This window comes from Mirounga angustirostris, unplaced genomic scaffold (genome assembly GCF_029215605.1).
Source record: "Mirounga angustirostris isolate CCGP_5_RB_7025 unplaced genomic scaffold, mMirAng1.0.hap1 SCAF_1, whole genome shotgun sequence".
Taxonomy (NCBI): domain Eukaryota; kingdom Metazoa; phylum Chordata; class Mammalia; order Carnivora; family Phocidae; genus Mirounga; species Mirounga angustirostris.
The window spans coordinates 56,571,578-56,589,910 of record NW_026991709.1 but is presented as its reverse complement, the minus strand read 5'-3'; the positions used below and the strand labels follow the sequence as shown (position 1 = coordinate 56,589,910).

At 32.6% G+C, this 18,333-nt stretch overlaps 1 protein-coding gene across 2 annotated transcripts in view; it reads right to left on the bottom strand.

Annotated features, from left to right (window-relative positions):
* Nucleotides 1-18,333, bottom strand: part of NECTIN3 (nectin cell adhesion molecule 3) — a 138,714-nt gene that overhangs the window by 68,356 nt on the left and 52,025 nt on the right. For both annotated transcript variants that reach the window (XM_054504164.2, XM_054504163.2), the window contains exons 4-5: nt 17,311-17,428; nt 10,577-10,728 (exon numbers count right to left, since the gene is read on the bottom strand). In XM_054504164.2, the coding sequence (XP_054360139.1) occupies nt 10,577-10,728; nt 17,311-17,428 (270 nt within the window). The remainder of the gene's footprint in view (nt 1-10,576; nt 10,729-17,310; nt 17,429-18,333) is intronic.

Genomic DNA, 18,333 nt, shown 5'->3' with positions numbered 1-18,333 from the left:
TAATTTAACTTTTGTCAAACTCACAACAGCAAAAACATTCAAAATTTGTTTTAACTGCTAAGACTAGAGAAACAGATAATTCATGATTGTGGAGAATGTTATTCATAATGTGTAGATAGGAAATAGGAATTAAATGGTCAATTAAAAGCAAATTCTATAATGGCTAACCTACAAACTTAGATGCTCTCAAACTTTATTTAACTGTATCCATAACCTGATAGAGTCTTATTTGGTAAGAGAAATAAAATAGATTTCAAATTCCCATAAAAACTTAATTAAAATATAAGAACTAGGTTATACATACAAAACACACACACACACACACTCCATCAAATAACATAACGAGGACAAAGAAGGTAATACAGAGACATACGTTTGTTATAGAAATATGCCTCTAAAGAATTTTTTAAAAACTTTTATTTAAAGATTTGTTGCATGGCTATTAGGGCTACCACCTGATAAATAACTTGGTAAAAAATACCACTAGTACAAATTAAAGTTAAATCCAAACCCAATACACCAAAAATTTGAAAAAGGAGATTCTTAGGGATGATACATTTCCAATTAACAAGTAAACAGAAAGAACAATTAAATCTGTATATCATTCCTCTATTAGAATTAAAAATTCAATATGTGTACCATTTCTTCCTTTCTTATATTTTACACTGATCATACCTCCACACATTCATAACTTCTTATTCATATACCTTTAGTATTTATCAAAAACAAAATTAAACTCAAATCAGATGTTTTCACATATAAAATTGTTATATTTATCTCAATTTTTGCACTCATACATTGTACTTCCTACAAGCCCTTCTGCTACACATTTAGCTAGGGTTATCTTTAATAAACGTTCCTATATATGGCTATCAGAAGCAATACTTACTACTGAAAAAAACCTTAATGGTTTCTTTAAATGTTAGACTTATCAAATAGAAACCTTTTAGGCACATGGTAAAATACTAAATATTTCAACTATAATGTATTACTCAAATGTCACTTTTAAAGTTAACCCCTAGCCTATTAAAGTTTTAATATATTTTTATAAAAATGGCAGGAAAAAAAAAGTTGCATTCATCATCCCTGCATTACTGAAATATTTTAACCAGTGTGAAAGAAAACCCTAAAGTGAATACAAAAATGAAAAGTCAGTTCAAAGAATAAAGAAACAAAAATGAACATGGTCAAAATAAAACATTCTGCCATCTTTTCCAGAAAAAGAAAAGGATTTTCATATGTACCTATCAATTAGCTGTGTATATCACGGATATTAAAAAATTAATTTAACAAAAATGCTTAATGACTATTCATGTTCACAAATAAGTTTATATGTACAGTAAACAAAGTTCTAATAAACAGCAGTGCAATGCTTCAAAAAGTCTTAACTAGTATCAGATTCTTACAATTTTGAAATCTTTTAGTTTGCCAAATGATTTAGTTTAAGGATACAGAATGTCTCACTCACTTGTAGTTTTCCATGTCAACCTCTCCCCTCTGCCATCAAAAAACAAAACAAAACAAACAAAAACAAAAAAGCCCACCCTAAACACATAATGGCCACAATATAAAGGAAGGTCTTAATCACTAAGTATTTATATTTTTGAAATGCAGTTCTTAAAATACATTGCTAACTTCCTTCAAATAATACTCAAGTTGAGATTTATACAGTGATTATCCTGCTCAGATTCATGTAGCATTTCAAACCATTGCTCTAAAGATGAAATTGTGAACAAAAAGCCACAAATTCACATCTTCCATGGCAAGAATTTTAGATCCATCTTTCTTGTGGCCATATCAGTGCTGGTATTTAAATTAAAACATAAAGTCTACTTCAGTCACAGGGTATTACCAATAAAGTTTTGCTTCCAATGACTTGGATCAAACAGTCTTAATATTTGTATATCAGTGGTTAAGTATATTAAAGCCAGATAGTCTTAACAATGTATCAGTTAGCTTACCTGTATCCTTAGCTGATATATTATAGTTTTAGACTAAGTGTGTGAATGTTTGGGAAGAGAAATAAAATAGATTCCTAATTTCCACAAAATACTGCTAGTTCAAAGAAAGGAAATTATGTTATAATCGTTTAGAATAAGGCCTTGACTACTTGCAAAATTCTATGAACATGTTAGAACTTTGCCTTATAAAACATTCCTTTAGATTTGATGAGAATCATCAGGATTTGGGTGGTTGGGGGGTAAAAAAAAAAGTACCTACTTTGCCTTTTTATTAACAAAATAATTTATGATTTTCCTACTAACTTCCACTTCAATTCCCTGGCAAAACACCTAAGGCAATTCTACACAGTCCTTTTTCAAATGAATCATCAACAGAATAAACATATTCTTCGGGCTTCAAAATAGTTGTCATTATTACAATTTTATAGGACTCTACTGTAGAAGCAATTTAATTACCTCACAAAGAAGATCCACATTTGAAGATTTAGATAACATTTCTTTTTCAAAAGATACATGATTTCTGGAAAGAATATACTTAATGAATTATGCAAAAAACAAAAACAAAACATAAAACCTTATGATGTTTCCAGTTTTAATTGGAAAAACAAAAACCTTGAAACAAATACATACATTTAGGAGGAAAAGGAGGATGGTTTGCCAATATCCATTAGCAAGTGTTAGCGACTGGTTCTATAATTCAGACTTTTCTCATTAAACCTCAAATTTACAAGTTTGTTCTAATTTTTCTATATATTACCCGTTTGAACAACATCACTATTAGATGACTAAAACAAGATGGGCTAAAAAATTTTTTGTATAGTTTCTTGGCTGACATGTCTCATTTCTGAAAACCAGTACTCCAATGCTAGTTTACCCACGTTGTTCCATATACTGAAATGCCCTCTCTGAACTTTATTTAACTGCATACCATCTTTTCATTATTATTCTTATATTTAGGACATAAAGCATTCAAACAAAACTATGCCACTTAACATACCAAAATCCATGTTTATACAACATTTAAGAACTGTCCTCCAGAGATGAAAAAAATTGTAATAATTATGTTTAAAAGGCATGTTTTTATTATAACTCTTGTATGTATTTTGGACAAAAATACTGACCAGCTAATTATGCTCTTCCACACATCATGTTCACTGAGTTTACTACCACAGTTTTAGTGCAACAAAATATCTTTGAAAAGCCACTCTACAGTAATTATGGCAAGGCTCATTAAAATGCAGAGGTAAAGATTCCATTTGTATAGAAACTTAGAAAATAATGTTTGAAAAGGAAGGGTGTTTCATCAGGCTGAATATTTTTTTGTATACTAAAAATATATATAAACATTTCTTGAATTAGTTTTATAGTCAATTTTGATGCAGTATCATTTAGTGGTGATAAATTTTGAGAGGTATATGTTTAACAAACATTATACTTGAGATTATAGTCTTAGGTAAACATTTAATACACAATGCCAAGGTAGTTTCCTTTTTTTTTTCTTTTTAATTTTTGTACCAAAAAAGTCATACATTTAATGTTGACATTTCTTCTTACCTGTGTGCCTCAGACCAATAAAGTACTCTGCATTAAAATTTAAATCTTGAGACAGTAGTACAGCATTGAAAAAAAAAATTGTAAAGCAGCTCAGATACATTGAACCCAGATTTTACATTTTCATTTGTCAAATTAGAATATAAAAAGTAAGCTTGAAAATCAAGTTGAAAAAGCTTATTCTTCCTCAAGAAAAAGTATGAACAATCTGAAAATGATCAACTAGTATGAATGAAACATTGTACATAGGTAAGTCACATTTAGTGGTTGCTAAACATACCACTCCCTCCTGGAAATTACCGAACCATCTACGTGTGAAACTAAGTCATCTTCATTGTCGTCGTAATGTTCATCGCTGACGAACTTCATTCCCATTTTTAGATCTTCATAATAATCCATTGGTCTTTCAAACCTACTGAGATTTTCTACATTGTTCCACTGCATTTTTTCAGGCTCTTCTAAATAGTCTTTCCGTATTAGATTGTTCACTGGATTTTTATTTTCTTTTTTCACACTGTCTGGGTAGGAATCAAGCTCATCTTGTTGAAGAACATCTATTTGTGATTCTTTTTGCATATCTGATGGTGGAATGTAGTTCTTGGCAAAGTAGTCTCCACGAAACGTCCGTCTTCTCCTATAGCAGAATATTCCAGCCAAAACACTTACAAGTACTATGAAGAGAGCCCCACCCACTACACTAGCAATGATTGTGCCAATTGTGTCATCCTTAATTGTTGCCAAAGTTGACAATGGGAAGGGCAACTTTTTTGGTTCTGTTGCTAGATCCTCGATGTCAGCTGTTGAGGGTTGCCACTGAACTGTAGGCTGAAGGGTGGTAGTAGTAGGAGGATCTAATGGAAACAGTAAAGATAGACAAGACACAGAAAGGCAAAGAATGTCAATGCAGGCTGATTCAGCAGCAAGTTGAAAAGACAGCACAGTTAATGAATATATATTCATAGTAACAATAGTTTTTCATTCTTAAGATCAGAATGTAGTGGTATTATGTATTTTTAAAAAATAACAAAACTGACATTTAGCCAGTTACCAATGAAGTAAAAGGAATGAAAAATTACCTATGGTGTAAATCCTAAATTATTCTATTCCAAGTTTAAGCATGGTATTGTGTACTTCAAGGAATACTTTTTTTTTTCTTTTTTTTAATGAAGAGCATTACTTAAGTGTCCTATACACAGCTGGCTTAAGAATTATCAGACAAAAAGATTAAGTAATCCAAATATATATTTTCTTAGCCAGAAGAACAAAGAGATAAAATGAAAGAATAAAAAAAAAATTAATGTTTTCTTAATATACATCTTTACCTAATTTCATTTATTTTTATAAGATCTGAACTTATCTTTAAAAGAATGAAAAACTATAGATTCTTGTTAAGTGGCCATAGTATAAGCTGTTGGTTTAATAATTCTCTCAAAAATATTTTCCTTAAGTAAAGAGAACTCTTCAATTTTTAGAAAGGACATATGTAGTACATACCATTATTTAGTAATTTAAAATAAAAAGCGTATGTTTAAACTGTGTTAGCCAAATGGGCTATATTATCAAATGAGACTAACAGACAAAGACAAAGTAAAAACATGTTACCAAGTGTTATAAAAATGTCATCACCATGTCTATATCCCATGGGTAAGATATCTGAACATTTAGGAAGTTGAAGAATTTCAACTGTATCTGCAAAATTTAGTGTCACATTGCTTTAGTATGGAGTCTCAAAGAGTAGCTAATATTTTAGAGAGAACATTCTAATAATACTTAAATATTAGATGCAGATGATCCTGTGTATTGCCATTAGATTACAGAGTAAATAGCCATTAATATTAAAAAGCAACTAAACATAAATAGTAAAAATTAAAGATTGGTTAATTATCAATTAAGTGGTATTTGTAGGTCATGTTACACAAAACTCTAGAGTTGAAGAAAGGATGAGTTAAAAAATCTTGAATTTCTTCTTTGATAAAAATAAATGACCCGAATGGTAATTTCCTATAATTAATTTTTAAATGAGTGGTACTGATAGAGCTTTTAAAAAATGATTGTTAGAAAAATGCTAAATCTACATGGGGTAAGTTATTCTAAAATTACAAGCTAAAGAAAAATACTTACTGAAACAGGTTTCATCACGGAATGCCATATGTACAGAATGTGGTAAAAATTTAGCAAGTACAATATAAAATTTAACAAGTACAGTATAACTAATTTCCTATGAATTTAAACCAATATAACAGGCAATCCTGCCAAGTACTTTGAAGTGAATATTAGTTATCATATTATATGTAGAATCAGGGAAGGGTTTTAATTTGTAAGAACATATTATTCACTAGCTGAACAAATTCCATCTTAAAAAAAATTGTGGAATTGTAGGATTTCTAGTATAAAAGTAATAAAGCCTATCATAGAATGCAACTTCAGAGAACCAGGATACTAAAGAAATAAAAATATATCATCTGTAAGACAACCCATGTATTTTCTGAGGTGGTAGGACTAATGGAAAAGTTTTAAATATTAAATGTTATCTTTACAATGATTTCCAAAGGAAAAAAATTACAATAAACTTGCATCGGCATGTTTAAACGTTAAGTACAAATCACCTAAATAATTATTTGTAATTCACACATTTTTGTGCACATAAGATTTTAAAACTTTTTGACAGCTCTTAATCGAATGCTATTTTTCTTAAAACAGTGTATGCCCCTGAACGTTCACCCAGTATAAGATACAGAACTCATTATTTTTATCAAGTATCCCTTAAAAAAAAAACCACATTGGTATTTTTTATTTCTACTTGCAATGTTCTTTATGTAAACACAGAGGGATGGCCACTAATTAACTCAGATTTAACTTTCAGAAAATCTAACTAAAAAAAAGAGTAACCAACAAAACAAAAACAAAAACAAACCAAACAAAAAAAAGTCCCTATTTTAAAATCTTATATAATTTTGTCAGTGGTTTAGAAATTTTTTAACCTGCCATCTCCTCCTCAACCAAATAAAGATAGCATAGCCTCACTATTAATATGATTCCATGGAAGAGGGACTATTGTTAATAATTATTTTGTATTTTAAGAATGCACATATATAGGACAATGCACACAAGATATTTATTCACATTTCCGAATTCTTGCCCCACTCCAAAATAATTACACTGAGAGTTAGAATTTGCATAAGGAATCAAATGGACTATTTTGTAATCACTAATAGTTACTTATCATAATTTAAAATCCTTTCCCACAGCATTCCTTATTTCTTCACTGTTTTTTGATATTATTTGCAGAATGTGTAATAAATCAGTATATAACGAATGTAATGAACTAGTAGACACTGTGAGTTCTCTACAACCAAATGTTTTTTTTTTGTTTTTTTTTTGTTTTTTTTCAAATTAATGAGTTCTGCCAAACAGGAAAACAAATAGTCCAGTAAGGCTTTTGTAGCTATAAAGTGTATTTTAGCCTAATATATTAAAAAAATAAATGAATTGATTTTTTCTTTTAGACTTCATATGAATTATTTACATAACCAAAACCTATGAATTTTATAGTTTCCTAATTAAGTGTGGATTCTTATGCCAAATATTACACCTAATTCCTAAAATCAATAGGATTCAAAATTCAAGATTTGCACAGGAATATACTTTGAGTTTTAGGCATGGGAGAACTTACATGATATATAAAAATTTGTTCCTATACTCTCAAAGAAAAGTACAAAATATCAGGGAAAACACACCAAGAACAACTAGAAAAATCACAATTTGCAGCAGTCATTTAGTAATGGACAAAGATTCACTGTACCTCCATGACTAGTAATTGAAGTTGAATATTGTAATCTTGGATCAATCACCTTTTGTCCAAATCTTACACTTACCAATGTGGAAAAAATGTAGAATAAAATTATAGTTTTCCTCAAACAGAGTTGCTAACTCTGTTCTGAGTAGATCTTTTAGTCTCCAGTCATAAGATGCATTCACTTTAGAAATATTTTTAAAAATCATTTCCTAAATTTTTTTTATCAATTTTAATACTGAGGTAAAAAAAATTTTCTACAGGAAAAAGGGTACATATAATTTACAATAAAAAAGATCAACAGCTTGATTGTTTACTCTGGGTGAATTATAGCCTTTCGTTCTGATAAAAGCCTACTAGGATTTACTAGTCATTTTGGAAAGGCAGTTATTATATCTAGGATATTTCATGTCCTCCAAGAAGCTCTCAGGGGTGATAACTAAACTCAATGTAGTGTACTGTATTAAATATTAAAGACACTGGATAGAAAGGTAAAGTCTAATTCTAATGATTACTTAAAGAAAATCATCTTATATAATGCTATCTTTCTGAATCACTTAGTGGTAATTAACTGATTTTTTCATATTTACTCAAAATTTTATTTCCTCTTTTAGGACTTAGTAGAGGTTGATCAAACAATGCGTGAAGTTTATCACCAGTGTTACGTTATTTCCCTTGTCAAAGAAAATAAAGCTATATAAAAAGCACATTCTAGATTTTTAATTCTTTCCTGATTGTTTTCTTCTCAAATTTTTTCATTCATGCAAGAAAAGTTTACTGAACACCTATCACATGCCAAACATTACTGCAGATGGTGGAAATACAGTAGTGATTAAAGCAGATGAAAGGACTTATGTTCTAGTAGAAGTATAAACAGAAAAGCATATAAATAAAACATGTAGATGGTGTGTGGCAATAAATACTGTAAAGAAAAATAAGGCAGAAAAGGAGACAGGAGTAAAGGGATTAGAAAAGAGAAGTCTCAATTTTCAATTTTAATTATAGTCATGAAAGTGAAACTTGAGCAAAGACCTAAAGGAAGTGAGGGAAAGAGCTATAAGGATACCTGAAGAGCTTTCCAGCTGGAGAAACAGCAAGTCAAGGACTCTGAGGTAGCAATGTTCCTGTTATGTTCAAAGAACAGCAAGGAAGCCAGCAACAAGGCCAAGTGAGCAAGGGATATAATAAGAGATGAGGTCATCTAGGACCAGAGCATGTATAGACCCTTGTAAGTCGTTGCAAGAATTGGTTTTCATTGTGGGTCAAATGAGAAGTTCGTGAAAGGTCTGCAGGAAAGAAGTGACCTGATCTGACATGCCCTTTACAAGGATCATTCTGGCTGCTCTTTTGAGGATAAATTAAAAGTAGGAAGATTAAATGGCTCTTTTAATAATGAAGTAAGGGTTGCTGATGGCTTGGGTCAGAATACTCACAGCAGAAGTGGAAAAATAGTAAGGTTCTACATATAAAGTAATGGAAGAGCTGCCATGGATTTATTGATGGATTGGATGGGTTATGAGAGAACAACTGAAATCAAGAATAAGCATCAGGGATTAAACCCTGAGCAAATATAAGGATGGAGTTACCAATGACGGAAAGGAGGGAAACTGTTGGAGGAAGAGGTATGGTGGCAAGGGGCAGAAGAAAAATCAGGACCTCGGTTTTGAATGTTAACCCATAAATGCTTATTATACCTCTACACAGAGTTAGTGATTTTAATAGGCAGTTGGACACATAAGTCGAAAGTACTCGGAAAAGGATCCAGAATGCCAAAAGATATAATAAATTTAGGATATCATCAACAGAATCAGTATATATAAGAATGCCCAAATTGAGCCTTGATATTTAAATGATTACATAATAATACATTGAGCCTGAGATTTACAAGTAATATCCCACACCAAATTTTGTACAACAGAAACAAAAAGTAAGCATCCTTAGGTAACTACATTCTAAATATACATTCCCTGTGGCTTTAAGATCCAAGAAGTAAGGGAAAAGGAAAAGGAAAAGGAAAGGGAGAGACATTTAAGGGAAGAAAGGGAGACTAATAGACTAATATTTAATCTCATTCTGATTTCCACCAAAGCACTGCTACTGGAGAAAGGGCTGGCTAGGGATGTACACAGCTCTAAGCTTCTTGTGAGATTCATGCAAAAATATATTTGCATCATCCCTATCATGTGCCAGGCACTAAGTAAGTACTGAGTATTCAACGGTAAATGAAGCAAACATAAATTGCTTAAATATGAGGATGGATAAAAAGTACACAAGTAAGTATACAACTACAAATTGTGGGAAATGCCATGAGAACATAATATGGGGGACTGTTCTTAGATTGAGTGATCATACAAAGAATATAACATGAAAGCAAGCTTAAAATTTCTCTAAAAATCTAACTATTCAGTTTTACATAATTACATAATTGCCATACAAACCTGCTTTTCTCAAGGTTCTCTTCCTTTTTCCTTTAATTTTCCATTGTTTAGACATGAAGATTGCTATATTCTTGTAGTAAGTAGATGCTCAAAATATTTTATATAGTTTTTATAAATGAGCATTACATTGATAATTTGTTATTTATAGCCACACCCACGAAAAATATATTTTTAGCTCTAAATGTATTTTGTGAGTACCGAATTTATATACTCAAATTAATAAAACACTCATAGCAAAACTAATGGTAAGTTCTTAGTGGCTTAAGGACTGACAATAAGAAACATCTTAAATTTTATTTCATTAGAACATTTTCAGTAGCATTCCTACTTCACTCTCAGTAACTCAATATGATATAGTTCCATATCGAGTGACAAACTATGTTATTTAATAACCCAGGTCATCAAAGTCAATATCCCATTTTATTTATGAGACACCTGTGTCACGAGTAGCCACCAAAAAAACACACAAACAAACCCAGTGTTTGCTCTCGGGTGTAAAAATGAGAGAACCTAGAAAAGTACACACTACCTATAAAAGGAATACTTAATACTATGTAACTGAAAAATTAACTATAAGCAAAGATCTTAAATAAAATGTATATAAGCTTGCTGCATAGACATTTTGACATTTCTTCAAGTAAAGTAACACCACTTTACATATGTGGTTCAGGTAGGGTTACTTTATTATATTTCATTTTGATTATTTGGAAAACCTCACAGTGAGGAATCTGTATATTAGCAAATATAAATTACCAACTAGAACACAGTGTTATTATGACTGTTGTTATAGGAATAATTTAAGTAACTCATTTTGCGAGTAGATAGTAACTTACCTGAAATGTAGATGACCTTTTGATCACTTCTTTGACCAAGGGAATTGGTCACTTTACAGACATAAACACCAGAATAATTGAAAGTCAAGGGATGGACAAAATGAAGAGTATTGTCTGAAGCCAATAAACCATCAGGCCACTGTCCATCCAACCTAGATTTTAAAAAGCATGAAATTATTTTAAGCAGCTTCAGACTTTATTCATTGATAGCTATTTAAATAAAATATTATACTTTTGAGATGTTAGTGATTCAAGAACTGGCATTCCTTAGGTAGAATTCACTATGAAATGGAAATATGTAAGATATGAATTTTTATTTCAGTAAGAATGAAGTAATTGATAAAATCCATTAAGAATACCCATTTTTTCAAAATAGCAATTGACATAAGGGCAAGAAGGCCAGCATATTAGAATGGGAGGGAAGGAAAGAAAAACAATTAGGTGATTTTAAAGAATTATATTCAGAAAACTGGAAAACTAGAAAAATATATTATTTGAAGACCTACAGTATCAAAAGAATTAAAAAAATAACTCTCAGTGACTAGATCTATTCATGATATATCTACAAATTTCTTAAGAAATTTAAGATAAAAGCCACTTAAGTACATGATAATGTTTTAGCACCTTCCATAACATATTTAAATATTTTTATGTAACATATTAAATATTTAACATATTCAATTCATACTGAGCAAATCTATACTGTGCCCCATTCAAAGACAGTTTCTAAAGCATCAAAAAGGGTCTTCTTATAAAATAATCTCATTTGTAAAGTGGGCATCTGTGACGGTAAAAACCAACGTGCCATTCTGCACCAATTAACAATTTTTAAAAATGGTGTCTATACTAATTTGGCTAAGAGGTCTAGTGTATGCATTACTATAAACCACAATAGGAATAAAATCCCACTATGACAACTCTAAAGCCATTCATTGCAATGGAACTAAGTATACTGTTATGCATCATACTGCCAACCTTAGGGTACCAAAAAACACACCAAGAGGCATTTATTTTGAAATTATTTTTAAAGCCCATTATTTTTTAGGGGAACAAAAAGTCAAGTAAACCAGGCACTCAACTATTACAGTTTGAGCTAAGCAGATTTTCAAATGGTTCATTTATTCATTCACTCAGCCATCCATTATTTAATTGCCAGGAGCTTAATATTAACCATACTCTGCTCTGCTGGTGTTGCTGAGATACAGAAGTAACTAAGATACTGTATTTGCTTTCAATGATCTAAGTACACAGAAGACTGACAACTAATTATGAAGAGAATAAGAACAAAAAATAATAAAAAGGTAGAAAGAAACAAAACCAACACTGGACAATAAGAGGAATGATTTTATTCTGCAAATCCAAAGGTCATAGGTGGAAGAACAGTCAATAAAATCTTTTACAGTGCAGGAACTTCATTTTACATTGAAGAAAAAGGTAATATTCTTACATGGTTTAAAAAACAAAAACACCCAACCTTCTAAAAAACTTTGATAAGAACATTTGTATAAGCACCGACTTTCAAAAGATGAACTTCTAGGAGGATGAGAATGAATATGGAGTATATAAATACCAATTATCTCTCTACATTTTGAGGCCCAAATTCTAATCCCTTTAATTCTGAGAAATATAAAAATGGCTTATAATCCTTTAAAGTTGCTTATTCAAACAAGCCACAGTTAAAAAAAAAAAATCTAAATATCACATTAAACTCACAGCAAATGACATGCTAAGCACCTTCTATACTCTTTTACCTATGTTACCTGGTTTATATTCATTGTCTCTACCCTTACAACTCTATAATTTACTATTATCAGTGAGGAAACAAAGGATTAGAGAGGTTAGATGTCTTATTCAAAAAGACATTTCCAAGTACAGATACTAGGAAGGGAACTTGAAATTGTATGACTTTTAGAAATAACATATCACACATCTTAACCAATGACTGCTTCCCACTTTTAAGAAAATGTAAATGAAAAAAACCTTCTCTACTTTAAAAACTGCATTTTTGCTTAAAGACAACAGATTGACCAAATACACTGTTTCCTTACTCCCACAAAATCCCACCTAAAACAAGAGTAAAGGAATTAAAAGCTATTAAAAACCCACTAGGAGAAAGAGAACAGGAGGCAGAATTCATCAGATAAGATGTTTCAACAAACTTTTAGAAGACAGAAAACAGACTGAGGAAACAATATATGCTATGAGCCACTGTTTCTCAGTCAAGAGTGATTTTGTCTCCAGGAGACAACTTGCAAGTCTGGAGACATTTTTGGTTTTCACAATGGGGTATGAGGCCAGGGATGCTGCTAAACATCCTGCAATTCATAGGATTGCCTCCCCCAAACAAAGGTTTATCCAGCTCAACATGTCAACAGTGCCAAGGATGAAAAGCTCCACGTTGGGCTGAAGAAGTGCTTCCAAGAGGCGTATGAATGGGAAAGCAGCCAATCTGGTCCAAGGAACCCAAGATTTGGAGTCTGACTCACTGTACTACTACAGAAGACCAGAGTGAAGCAGAGGGCTAGAATTATGGACATTAGCTGAAAGTTGAAAAAACAGACTCCTCTCAACTTTGTACAAATACTAGGCATTTATGTTTTAAAAAGAATGAAGGTTAATTCAATAAATAAACTGAATGGCCACCAAAGAGGACTTCCACTCTTCCTGAGTGACATCTGAAGCTTCCCCAGGGAAATAACTCTCTACCTGATAATTCTAAATGGTATCTACTAATGAGTAGTCCCCACTATAAAGACAGAGTTTCCACTCAGAATTTTAATACATTTTAATATTTTAATGCATCACTGTGAAATGACTGGACAACTGAGAAAATTAAGGAATATCTACAAAATGAAAAACCAAACAAAAAAACAAAGGAAGAAAAGAAGAGACAATAAGAAGCAGTAAAAACTCTCTGAAGAGGACATAACTTTAGTATTGTGTTCCTAGGAAGAAACAAAACATTACATCCATAAAATAAGAAAAAATGCAATGAAATGAAAGAGAAATAAGAAAATGCTCTTAGAAATTAAAAGTATGGGGGCTCCTGGGTGGCTCAATCAGTTAAGTTGCCAACTCTTGATTTTGACCCAGGCCATGATGTTCGTGTCCTGGGACTGGGCTCTGCGGGAGTCTGCCTGAGGATTCTCTCTCTCTCTCTCCCTCCCCCTTGGCCCCTCCCCCTCCCCCATAAATAAATCTTAAAAAAAGAAAAAAAAAGAAATTAAAAATATGCATGCCCCAAAAATGTTTTAAATCAATTAAGTCAATGGGGAAAAAAGTCAAGGAAATTTCCTAGAAAAAACAAAACAAAACAAAAAACTGAAAAATAAGAAAGCATGTTTAGTACACAATAAATAGGAGGTCTAGTAAAAGCAAATTAAAAAAAGAGGGGAAATGATTAAAAAAATGACAAAATTATACATAGTTGATAGATACAAGCCTCAAGACTAAAGGCGGGCCCCAAATACTAAGAAATACAAATGAAAACCTTAGTATAACAGTTTGAAATTTTACAGATAAAGAGAATTAAGGATATTCTTTGAGGCTAAGAATTATTAGGCTCAGGGAAAACAAAGATCTTAGACAAAAGAAAACAGAATTCCAGTATACTACTGGCAGTAAATAATATTTACCTGTCATAGGGAGGCAGATCAACGAAACCAGAAGCTGGTTCTTTGAAAGAATTAATAAGACTGATAAACCACTGGCCAGACTTAGCCAAAAGAAAAGAGACAGGACCCAAATTAATAAAATTATGAATGAAAGGGGAGAGATCATGACTAACACCAAGAAAATAGAAACAATTATTAGAAATTATTATCAACAACTATATGCCAATAAATTAAGCAACCTGGAAGAAATGGATGCCTTACTGGAAACCTATAAACTACCAAGACTAAAAAAGGAGGAAATTGACAACCTGAATAGGCCAATAACCAGTAACGAGATTGAAGCAGTGATCAAAAACCTCCCAAAAAACAAGAGTCCGGGGCCTGATGGATTTCCTGGGGAATTCTACCAAATATTCAAAGAAGACATAATACCTATCCTCCTGAAGCTGTTTCAAAAAACAGAAACAGAAGGAAAGCCTCCAGACTTATTCTATGAGGCCAGCATTACCTTAATCCCCAAACCAGGCAAAGACCCCATCAAAAAGGAGAATTTCAGACCGATATCCCTGATGAATATGGATTCCAAAATCCTCAACAAAATCCTAGCTAATAGGATCCAACAATACATTAAAAGGATCATCCACCATGACCAAGTGGGATTTATCTCTGGGATACAAGGGTGGTTCAACATTCGCAAATCAATGTGATAGAACACAGTAAGAGGAGAGAGAAGAACCATATGGTCCTCTCAACTGATACGGAAAAAGCATTTGACAAAATACATCATCCTTTCCTGATTAAAACTCTTCAGAGTATAGGGATAGAGGGAACATTCCTCAAGTTCATAAAATCCATCTATGAAAATCCCACAGCAAGTATCCTCCTCAATGGGGAAAAGCTGAGAGCCTTTCCCTTAAGATCAGGAACACGACAAGGATGCCCATTCTCACCACTACTGTTCAACATAGTACTAGAAGTCCTAGCTAGCAACAGCAATCAGACAACAAAAAGAAATAAAAGGTATTCAAATTGGCAAAGAAGAAGTCAAACTCTCTCTCTTCGCAGATGACATGATACTTTATGTGGAAAATCCAAGACTCCACCCCCAAATTACTAGAACTCATACAGCAATTCAGTAATGTGGCAGGATTCAAAATCAATACACAGAAATCAGTTGCTTTCTTATACATTAACAATGCAACTGCAGAAAGAGAAATTAGAGAAACGATTCCATTTACAATAGCACCAAAAACCATAAGATACCTCGGAATAAACCTAACCAAAGAGGTAAAGGATCTATACTCTAGGAACTACAGAACACTCATGAAACAAAATGAAGACGACACAAAAAGATGGAAAAACATTCCATGCCCATGGATCGGAAGAATAAACATTGTTAAAATGTCTATGCTGCCCAGAGCAGTCTATACCTTCAACGCCATCCCAATCAAAATTCCAATGACATTTTTCAAAGCGCTGGAACAAACAATCCTAAAATTTGTATGGAATCAGAAAAGCCCCCAAATCGCCAAGGAAATGTGGAAAAACAAAAACAAAGCTGGGGGCATCACAATGTCGGATTTCAAGCTATTATTACAAAGCAGTGATCACCAAGACAGCATGATACTGGCACAAAAACAGACACAAAGACCAATGGAACAGAATAGAGACCCAGATATGGACCCTCAACTCTATGGTCAAATAATCTTCAACAAAGCAGGAAAAAATATGCAATGGAAAAAAGACAGTCTCTTCAATAAATGGTGCTGGGAAAATTGGACAGCCACATGCAGAAGAATGAAACTCGACCATTCTCTAACACCATACACAAAGATAAACTCAAAATGGATGAAAGACCTCAATATGAGACAGGAAACCATCAAAATCCTAGAGGAGAACATAGGCAATAACCTCTTTGACATCGCCCACAGCAACTTCTTCCAAGATACATCTCCAAAGGCTAGTGAAACAAAAGCAAAAATGAACTTTTGGGACTTCATCAAGATAAAAAGCTTCTGCACAGCAAAGGAAACAGTCAACAAAACAAAGAGGCAACCCACAGAATGGGAGAAGATATTTGCAAATGACACTACAGACAAAGCGCTGATTTCCAAGATCTATAAAGAACTTCTCAAACTCAACACCCAAAAAACAAATAATCAAGTCAAAAAATGGGCAGAAGACATGAACAGACACTTCTCCAAAGACCTACAAATAGCTAACAGACACATGAAAAAATGTTCATCATCATTAGCCATCAGGGAAATTCAAATCAAAACCACACTGAGATACCACCTCACATCAATTAGAATGGCAAAAACTGGCAAGGCAAGAAACAACAGATGTTGGAGAGGTTGTGGAGAAAGGGGAACCCTCTTACACTGTTGGTGGGAATGCAAGTTGGTACAGACACTTCGGAAAACAGTGTGGAGGTTCCTCAAAAAATTAAAAATAGAGCTACCCTATGACCCAGCAATTCCACTACTGGGTATTTACCACAAAGCCACAGATGTAGTGAAAAGAAGGGCCATATGCACCCCAATGTTCATAGCAGCAATGTCCGCAATAGCCAAACAGTGGAAAGAGTCCAGATGCTCCTCAAGAGATGAATGGATAAAGAAGATGTGGTCCATATATACAATGGAAAATTACTCCGCCATCAGAAAGGATGAATCCCCACCTTTTACATCAACATGGATGGGACTGGAGGAGATTATGCTAAGTGAAATAAGTCAAGCAGAGAAAGTCAATTATATGGTTTCCCTTATTTGTGGAAATAAGGAATAGCATGGAGGACATTAGGAGAAGGAAGGGAAAAATGAAGGGGGGGAGGAAATTGGAGGGGGAGACGAACCATGAGAGACTATGGACTCTGAGAAACAAACTGAGGGTTTTAGAGGGGAGGGGGTTAAGGGATGGGCTAGCCTGGTGATGGGTATTAAGGAGGGCATGTACTACATGGAGCACTGGATGTTATACGCAAACAATGAATCGTGGATCACTACATCAAAAACTAATGATGTATTGTATGGTGATTAACATAACATAATTGAATTAAATTTAAAAAAAAGAATGCTTTTCACTAAATAATTTCCCTTTAGAAGTATGTGATATTATTACCTGCTCCACACAGATTTGAAGGGTGGTGGATTTGCATCAGCATTACACTTGAGATTAACACCTTTTCTTCCTACAAACCAATTCCCATCATAGCCTGTTACCGAAACTTCTGGAGCATCTATAGAATAAATACATAACAGTACAAATTATCTTTTGTTAATGATAAATGCAACATGTAATGACAAAGCATTAACATAATGACTAAACTTCAGAAGAACAGAAATCATTTTTCCTTCTGTCAATATACATAACTATTGTGGAAGACAGTAGTTAATAAATATTAGTTGACTGAAAGAATAAGTGCATGAATGGACAATGAGTACCCAAACACTAGGTAACTATACCAAGTACAGTTCTAGTTATTATGGACACTGAATATAAGGATATTCACAAACATATAATCACCAAGAACAACATATAAGAGTCCTATTATGAGAAGTGTAGATTTATGAACAAAGGAAATACATTATACTATTTAATTTGATGAGACATGGCATTTAAGTTCCAAGTCACCATATAAAACTGTCTTCAAAGAAATGTTTAATCGGAAAGAAAGTATCTCCTGAGAGATACAAAGTCAATTACAGAGATTAGATTCCCTGTATTACAATTAATTAATATTCTATGGGTAAGGAGAGATGTGACACAAACTTTCTAAGGCTATAATTACAACTAAAGTAAGTTATCTGTGGCCTCAACTGTTCTAAAACATTAAATTTTAACCATTCAATGCACCCAAACGTCTTTTGGTATATGTGCAATATAGTTAGTTAAATAAGCAATTATCCATATTTACCAGCAATATAAATTTATGCATTTAAACCATACAATCCAATATGAATCATTCATTAACATCATATTGTTTAACTCCTAATAAGTGGCAGGCACTGTTTTAGGCATTTGGTATAAATACAGACTCTGTATTCGTAAAATTTATTTTCCCATAGTTTTTAATAAGGAAGAGAATATTTTAAAAGTATTAAACTAAAACCTGTTATGAGAGCAAGAAGGAAAAGAACAGGA